At 33.8% G+C, this 9,661-nt stretch overlaps 1 protein-coding gene across 2 annotated transcripts; it reads left to right on the forward strand.

The window, feature by feature from the left end:
* Positions 1 to 218: 218 nt before the first annotated feature.
* Positions 219 to 8,530, forward strand: LOC139523196 (uncharacterized). 2 transcript variants are annotated; one of them, XM_071317025.1, is made up of 2 exons: positions 219 to 1,260; positions 7,872 to 8,530. In XM_071317025.1, the coding sequence occupies exons 1-2, from the start codon at positions 272 to 274 to the stop codon at positions 7,873 to 7,875; spliced, it is 993 nt and encodes a 330-aa protein (XP_071173126.1). In that variant the 5' UTR covers positions 219 to 271; the 3' UTR covers positions 7,876 to 8,530. The 2 variants fall into 2 exon arrangements, with proteins under 2 accessions (XP_071173126.1, XP_071173117.1); XM_071317016.1 differs by having other exon boundaries at positions 220 to 1,250.
* Positions 8,531 to 9,661: the final 1,131 nt, after the last annotated feature.

Below are 9,661 nucleotides of genomic sequence, written 5' to 3' on the forward strand. Positions count from 1 at the left end.
ATTCATATTTAAGAGATTTGTTTGATTAATCAACATGAAAGAAATTTAACAAAATGTACACTTAGTCTAGTGCATATTATTTTATTTTTTTGAACTTTTTTAAACAATCTACCTGAAATATCTAATGTATAATCTCACTGCAAGTTCACAAGTCAAATATTTTTTAGAAATTGGTAAAAATATATAATTATGTCATAAAAGCACATCATACCTGTGCATAGCTATCAATGTTAACATATAAAATATATCGACCAGATTATGTTTAAAGACTATGTCGTTAACGGAGGACATCAAATTCCTCAGTGATATAATATTTGTTTTACCACAGAGGGTTCGGGTAGTGGAAGCCGTAAGGGACTTACCATTTGCTGAAGGGGATATTCTAGTGCTGGAATTGGTAAAGAATTTGGATCTTGTGGAAGGAATTGATAGAGTAACTGAAGACAAAATTCGTATTCCTTTAGATTATCACGGGAAGGTACATAGGCTTGGAAAACGTTGTAGTTCGGTTGATGAAATCCACCAGGATAAGTCCACGTGGTTTAGTGTTGAAGCACCATTTGAAACACCAATATCGCCATGGCAAAAAAGGATAGTTAAAAGTGGAAGCGTTGTTGAATTAACCGACATTGAACACGACAAAGGAATTGTTGTCCGACTTTTAGATGATCCTGTTTTCATTTCGGAAGAAACATCTTTATACTTTAAGGTTGTGTTAGACGAAGAAGAAACTTTAAAGGAAATTGTTGATGATTTTGGATTACAGAATATAGTGATTAAGGATGAATACGAACATCCTAGTGTGTTGTATGCACCGGGTAATTACATATTAACAAATATTGTAAGCGAGGAATTTGTTCTTGGTTACAGGGAAACTTTCCCAGGAGGTCAACAAACACATTTCATTATACCAGTCTCGTGTGGCTTACGGCTTATTCTGGAAATGTCATCTCCAAATATCTCAAAACCATATAAAAATGCATTTTTCGTGCCAAAACATCTTTATAGTAGTGATATGATAGCGAAGTTGTACTTGGAATATTTAAAATCTAGAACGAGACTTTTAGAAGTAAAAGAGGAATATGTACCGGATATTCCACCAAGACTTACAAAATCTTCTGTCAGCAGACAATCTCTAATGTCCAACCAATCAGGAGCTAGTTCTGGACCTGTCAGACCAGACAGACGGAGACGGACTATTTCAATACAATCAGAGGACATACCAAAGCCGTTTGAGCGTCTCTCGTCTCGTAAGTTACGGTTTGTTTTCATTTTTAAAATAATACATACATTAGGGGCCCTTTATAGATTGCTGTTCGATGTGAGCCTAAGCTAAAGAAAAAACTGCCAATAATTTCTGAAAGTACAAAGAAATAGGTCTGGTAAAAACAAAAACAAATGTAAATGCATATTTAGAAGATATCGCTACACAATCCATAAATATTGCTTAATAAATCAATTAATTATTTAACGTCCAGCTGCAAGTAATTTATAACCAGTCAAATATATATAAAAGAGTAACACACCCTAAACATAACTAGAGGCTCTTAAGAGCCTGTGTCGCTCACCTTGGTTTATGTGCATATTAAACAAAGAGCACAGATGGATTAATGACAAAATTGTGTTTTGGTGAAGGTGATGTGTTTGTATATCTTACTTTCCTGAACATTCTTGCTTCTTACAATTATCTCTATTTATAATGAACTTGGCCAATTAGTTACAGAGAAAAATATTTTGCTAAAATTTACAAAAATTTACAAAATTTACAAAATTATTAAAAATTGACTAAAAAGGGCAATAACTCCTTAAGGGGTCAATTGACCTTTTTGCGTCATGTTGACTTATTTGTGGATCTTACTTTGCTGAAACATTATTGCTGTTTACAGTTTATCTCTATCTATTATAATAGTATTCAAGATAATAACCAAAAACAGCAAAATTTCCTTAAAAATTACCAATTCAGGGGCAGCTACCCAACAACCGGCTGGCGGATTCATCTGCAAATTTCAGGGCAGATAGATCTTGAATTGCAAAACAATTTAACCCCCATGTCTGAATTGCTCTTAATGCTTTGGTTTCAGAGTTATAAGCCAAAATCTACATTTTAACCCTATGTTCTATTTTTAGCGATGGCGGTCATTTTAGTTGGTTGGCTGGGTCACTGCACACATTTTTCAAACTAGATACCTCAATGATGATTGTGGCCAAGTATGGTTAAATTTGGCCTAGTAGTTGTAGAGGAAAATTTTGGTAAAGAATTACAAAAATTTACGAAAAATTGGTAAAAAAATTACTATAAAGGGCAATAACTCCTTAAGGGGTCATCTGACCATTTTAGTCATGCAAACATATTTGTAAATATTACTTTGCTGAACATTATTGCTGTTTACAATTTATCTCTATCTATAATAATATTCAAGATAATAGCCAAAAAAACGGTATGATTTCTTCAAATTGCCAATTCAGGGGCAGCAACCCAACAACCGTTTGTCCGATTCATCTGAAAATTTCAGGGCAGATAGATCTTGACCTGATAATCAATTTTACCTCCGTCAGATTTGATCTAAATGCTTTGGTTTCAGAGTTATACGCCAAAATCTACATTTTACCCTATGTTCTATTGTTAGCCATGGCGGCCATCTTGGTTGGTTGGCCATGTCACGCCACACATTTTTTAAACTAGACATCCCAATGATGATTGTGGCTAAGTTTGGTTTAATTTGGCCCAGTATTTTCAGAGTAGAAGATTTTTGTAAAAGTTAACGACGACGGACGCTGGACGCAAAGTGATGAGAAAAGCTCACTTGGCCCTTTGGGCCAGGTGAGCTAAAAAGGAGTCGTTCAAGGTGACAGACAGGAGCAGCTCCGTTAATTAATAGTTTTAGGAGAAATTTTGAAGAAAAACTAGTTTCATAAAACAACATAAGCAAACAATCATTCGTTAAGGTTAATTTTTTAAGCATGTATCCTTGATGTATATATATTTATAAATACATGTATCGTTCTAAAAATGAAAGGGCGTGACATTTGATCTCAAATCCAACTGAAAACAGGTATCATACTCGAAACAAATGTTCAAATAAGCATAGCTTAATTAAATATATATCGTAATAATACTTTCTCTTCACCAAGGCACCTGTGAATATTCTTAAAAAATCATTTATGACCCCCATTTATAAAATCAAATCATTGTTTTGATATTTGATAACCATTGTCCTTTGTCAAATGTGTGTGAATTTTTATAATAAACATGTGTCGTATGATTTTATCCGTCAGTGAGGAGTGCAATATTCACTAAGTTTTGATTCAAGACATTCCAACACGTTTCATATAACTCCTATATTCAGTTTGTTGTTGTTATAAAATACCTGTGTGTTGCTGAAATAAATAAATTCGTCAAATAACACCTTCCTTGTCTTAAAGTAAAAGACTGATTAATTTTAACAATTGTAATGATGTCTCGTTGTTAAAGTTCAACCACACGTGTTGGGCTGTGTATGGAGACACACTTTGATAGGTTAACCATCATTGACAGAAGCCAAACATGGGTTATTTTATCTCTTGATCTTTTGATAGAATTAAATATTGTCACATACGTACATGTATCTTCATAAAACGACATGCCGTGAACAATTATGACTGACAGTTGGCCTCAGATACGAGCATTCTAGCGAGGCATGGGTTGATAAGACCAATTAAAGTTTTTTTTTTAAATTGCAACCATCTTTTCCGTCTGTTTTTCTAACAATTATTTTCGTCAAACTTTTCTCAATAATCAGCATCTTGATAATGATAAGGTTGTGACGTGTGTGGTGTACTCAGCACAACACGTGCATACTTGTTCCTGTAGAAAATGGAGCTTAAGAAATGTATGAAATTGAGAATGGAAATGGGGGGGGGGGGGGGGGGGGGGGGGGGGGTAAGGATGAAAAATTGTGTCCTGCATTTTTTTTAGCTGTAATCTCTGTCCTGCATTTTTATTTTTCACTCTAATCGGTCCTGCCTTTTTTTTTTAGTATATCCTGACTTTTTTTTACCTAAATTGTCGTCCTGACTTTTTTTTTTTGCAAGTGTCACATCCTGCCTTTTTTTTTTACTCAAAACTCCTGTCCTGCCTATTTTTTTCAAATTTCATCCTAGCCCCCCCCCCCCCCCCCCCAACCCAACCCCCTAAAAATCAAATGGTAGCTCCCTAATTGAGTAACTCTCTTTAAATAAAGAATTTATTATTATTAAATTACTATAATTATTATTATTATTATTACTTACTACAGTGTAAAATTGATAACATTTCAGAATGAACCAATACATTATTTATGATGGTTAAATTATTTGGCATGTTAGTGTATCATCATGTTACAAATAATTATGGTCGACATGTCACCCTAACCTTCGAGTTTAGGGTGAAATATTTACAAGAACCGTGACTTTACCACAACCACCAGTTATACGTAGGTGAAAACAACGAGTTTTAAAAGTTGTGGCTAATGTATGAAATTACTTGTTCTTTTACTCGTTATTAGTATTTGATGTCATTATCTTCGTAAAGCAATATCCAAAGAGAGACTCGGATTTTTGTAAACTTTACAATTCTTGTTTAATTCTTTTTTTCTGTTATTTAAATTGATAATTCCAAAAAAGCAAAATTTTATATTTTTTATGTACAATTTTGATTGTCACACGAACATTACTAACTTGGAATGGGACTAAAAAACTTTTGATGACATCTTGGTGATATTTTTTCGTTTAATAATCAAGAATTCTCTAACTTTACTGCCGAAATTCTACCGACATAACTTACTTTAAATAAATCAAATATTAACAGAAATAAATGTCTAACCCTAGATTTAGATATTTCGATTTTGCTCGAAAAATTCTATACAAAATATCGTCTTATGTTGTTTATGTGTCACAAGTTGTTCGCTTTTTGGATTTCAATTAAAAAAATCCACGTATTTCTGGTAAATGATGAAGTTATGAATTTCGTTACCACAAATTGCTCAAAACCACAACAAATTCGTCAAAAAATAGACAGATTTGGTTTGGACGTTAGGCTGTTCATGTAGAAAACTTATTTCAAAATGACGAGCACATCCTAACTTGTACGGTGATGCTGTTAACTGAGAACATAAGTTCCGGATAAACTTATCAATCCTTTAAATAAACTTATTCTAAAAGGTTACCTACCCACCATTTTTTTCTCAAAATGTCCGGTACCAAGTCAGGTAATGGCAGTTGTTATCTTATATAAAACATCAAGATGTGGTATGATTGCTAATGAGACGACTCTCCACAAAAGACCAAAATAATACAGAAATTAACAGCTATAGGTCACCGTACGGCCTTTAATAATGAGCAAAGCTCATACCGAATAGGCAGCTATAAAAGGCCCCAAAATGACAATGTAAAACAATTAAAACGAGAAAACTAACGGCCTAATTTATGTAAAAAACAAATATGCAACACATAAACAAACGACAACCACTGAATTATCTGACTTGGGACAGGCACGTACATACAGAACGTGGCGTTGTTAAAACATTTCAGCGGGACCCTTCCCTTAACCTCGGACAGTGGTTTAATAGTACATCATAAGAACGAACTATAAAAATCATTCGAAAAAGGCTTAACTCATCAGATGAACAAAAATACAAGTCGACGTGGACGGGTACTTGTACATCCCAATAACAAAAAGACATTAGGTACAGATCTGAGAGTACTCGCAGTTAACTGACAGCTAGTTCAAAGCCTCTATCAACTCAGTAATTCAGTAATAAAATAACATGCATCTAAGACTAGATATAGTTCAATTAGGTGTGTGTTACATTGTCGTTTGTTTTTTTGTTGCATTTAGTGTTTCGTTGTTTTCCTCTTATAGTTGATGTGTGCCCTCGTTTTAGTTTGTAACCCGGATTTTCAATCGATTAATGACTTTCGAACAGCGAAATACTACTGTTGCCTTTATTTACCAACTCAACACTGTACTTAGGTCTTTGAATATTGTTTTTATTGATATAAATATGTCATCAGTAAATTAAAATGCTATTGCTATTCACAGATGCACTGACACGATACCACCATCTGTTGATACCTGTATTTTGGCATTACACAATCATGTTATGTTTTACTCTAAACGTTTATGACGTCTTTACACTATATTCATTGAATTTTTGGTATGAAGCGATTGATATTTTAGTCATAGATACATTATATTTTTAGTTGTTTTGGTTTTGAAATAGCTGTCAGTACTCTCAGAACTCTTGTGTTTTAATGGATGTAGAAATACCCTGCAAGGACTGGTCTCTGTTTTCGTTCAATGCTTTTTATCTACTTTGTGTCGATCTGATGAGTCAAACTGCTTTTTATAATCTGATAGTATGTTTTACTGTTACGTAATTGTTACAGTTTAGAGGAGTTTCGGCAACTTCAAAGATGTTTAACCCTGCCACTTTCTATATATGCCTATCCCAAGTCATGAACCTGTTGTCGGTGGTTGCCGTTGGTTCATACCTGTTATATTTGTTTTTGTAAATGATTTTGTTATTAACAAGGCCGTTAGTCGCCTCAATTGAATTGTCTCATATTTTTCATGTCGGGGTCTTTATACCCGACACTGCTTACATTTCAACTTTGGTTGCTTGTCGTCTTAGTGATAACATACCCCATCTCCTTATTTTATCATTTCAAACAGTATGAATTTAGGGTTGGTTTTTTTTCAACTTTTTTTCCTCATAAATCTTCAATGTCTGAATTCATTGTTTCTTACATAGCTAATTCCACGTATTTGGATGTTAAATGAGGAAATACAAGTGTTAAACCTCCAACTGATAACAAATATTAATCTCTCCATGTGTTTTATTTCCTCGTCATCAATAAAATGTAGCGAATGTTTAATGATCAATATTTTCGATTGATTTTCGCGCTCATAACACACGTTTGCTGAATACCTTTCACCAGGAACGATCGTGGACAAAAGTTTCTTGACAAAAAGAGACACACTTACTCACCCATAGTTTATAATGCAAGTAATTAAAAAAAATAATGACTCACTTACAAAATCTTTTTTGTCACACCTATAAAATATTATAAAACCACATTCACTATATAGATCATCTAAGTTAGTTTAAGTCCCCATCCATCATAAGTAGTGTGCATACAAATACCCTTTGAATAAGAAAACACTTCCTATAAAGTATTTGTTCTTAAGTGCATGAACAAGGTACATTAACTTTTCAAAAATACTATGAAATCAGTTATTTTGTGACATTATAAAGATGTCAATCAATCATTCATTCATTTTTTGTTTCGACCATGTTGAATGAAGTTGTCACACACTCTCTCCATTTGTTACTCGAGAAGCAGTATATCAGCTGTTCCAGAACGAACTATCGGGGAGCGATTAGTAGCCATCATGCAGACCAAAGAAACAATCCCCTAGATTCAAGACAATTGCAATCACGAAACGCAAGCTCTTGGTTATCGCATCAATTTGAAGATATATACGCAATATGCAGGCGCTGCTAGGATTTTGCTACATAGAAATGTAAAGTTCACAATAAGACGGCTAAAATCATATATGTTGACGTTAAGTTTAGTTGCAAACCGGCCATCGTTTTCATTTGCTAGATGTTATTGTAGATATTCACGTGTTTCAATACTACCTATCTTTAGTTTAAGCATAACTGCATAATTACATATGTATATATGCACTGGAAATAAGAGAGAAACGGGTTTTTGATGGTGTTTTATTTTATTAAAAAAAAATTTAGTTAAAAAATGTTATCCCAGCAAAAAAAGTTAAAAGTAACGGAAATGCATAAGTGTCAATTCATAAGAGAATGTATTTAACCAATTGAACATGTATATTACAGTTGACGAAACAAAGTGTGCAAGTTTGTCGGAAGTAAACGTAAGTAGACATGAACTAACGCCCCTTTTAAGGTGCTTATATAACTCTTAAATTAGCTGTTGAATTGCCATGGTTTTTTTTACTTTCTTTTGACCGTGATTAAAACTAAAATAACTGTCTTCATAATTACACTGCAAAAAAAGAAAATAAAAAAAGGTGTCATCTGAGATGAAATCGGCATCTTGCATAATAGTTATCAAAGGTACCAGGATTATAATTTAGTACGCCAGACGCGCGTTTCGTCTACACTGAATAAGACTCATCAGTGACGCTCAAATCAAAATATTTATAAAGCCAAACAAGTACAAAGTTAAAGAGCATTGAGGATCCAAATATACCTTTGGTTATTTTTGTCATTTAGTTGCGGACTCGTTGATGTATAACCAACATGTCACATAATAAACGTTTATGATGAAATGTTGGCTGTTTTCCTGTTCTTCTATTATTTGAATGCTATCTTTCCCATTGACGTCCATATTCAGATTTCTTTTATATAGTCAGCAACTAAGCTGCTAGAAAAAACCCAGCATATGATGAAATAATAATTTGACCCAAAATCCCTCCATGTAGTAAACAATACCAAAAGAAGACACGGTGTATTATGTCAAAGTTATCTCACAATGAGGCACAACAGTCCACACCACTCTACAATTTCGAAACGACTACTAGTACCAATGTCAGTGGAACCATTGAAGCATTATATGGACAATATAAATAATACTTCAATGGCGGAACCCAGTGCTAAATAAATACCACGCTACATTTACCGCAAATAAAACAAAATATCAAACAAACTAGGTGCATTAATTTTTCTATTTAACTTTAGTCAGGAACAATTAACCAAAAAGAATGAAAGTCAAAACATAGAAACAATGCGAGCATTTAGACATCTTTGAGATGCATCAAACATAAGTTTAATAACTTGACAGAAATATGAGAACATAAAAAAAGATGTGGTGTCATTGCCGATGAGACAACTCTCCACAAGATACCAATTGACAAAGAAATTAACAAATATAGGTAACCGAAATGATAAATGTAAAACAATTCAAACGAGATAACTAACGGCCTAATTTATGTACTAAAAATGAACGAAAAACAAACGACAACCGAATTACAGGTTCCTGACTTCGGACAGGCACATACAATCATAATGTTGTGGGGTTAAACATGTTAGCGGGACCCCCCCCCCTTTTAACCTGGGACAGTACATAGGCCGAACTATGAAAATCAGTTGAAAAAGGCTCAACTCATCAGAGGGGTACAAATAGAATTACTACACAGAATGGACGTGGCCGGGTATTTGCATATCCCAAAAAACAAAAAGACACTTAAGTCCAGATCTGATAGTACTCACAGTTAATGACAGGTAGTTCAAAGCCACTAACAACTAATAAAAAAAACAATCATGAATCTAAAACTAGATTATCAAACAGTTCACATCCAACAATCAATGGATTTAGTGTAAATACGTCATAAACATTCAGAGAAAATCATGACCTTGTTCAATCTTTTTTTTTAATTTCAAAGGATAGCGTTTTTGAAGGCAGCTCCGACGGGAATTCTGAGGTGCGATCTCCTCCTTACATGGAACTTAACAAAACTGATATCGCAACAACTCATATTTATGATGAGATGGCATTTGACGACATGGAACATACTCAATGTGCAGAAAATACAACTACCTCGACCACTAGAAATGTGTTCTTTATGTGCTGTGGAAAATCTTGTGAAGATTCGGATGATATCCAC

This window comes from Mytilus edulis, chromosome 1, assembly GCF_963676685.1.
Source record: "Mytilus edulis chromosome 1, xbMytEdul2.2, whole genome shotgun sequence".
NCBI lineage: Eukaryota > Metazoa > Mollusca > Bivalvia > Mytilida > Mytilidae > Mytilus > Mytilus edulis.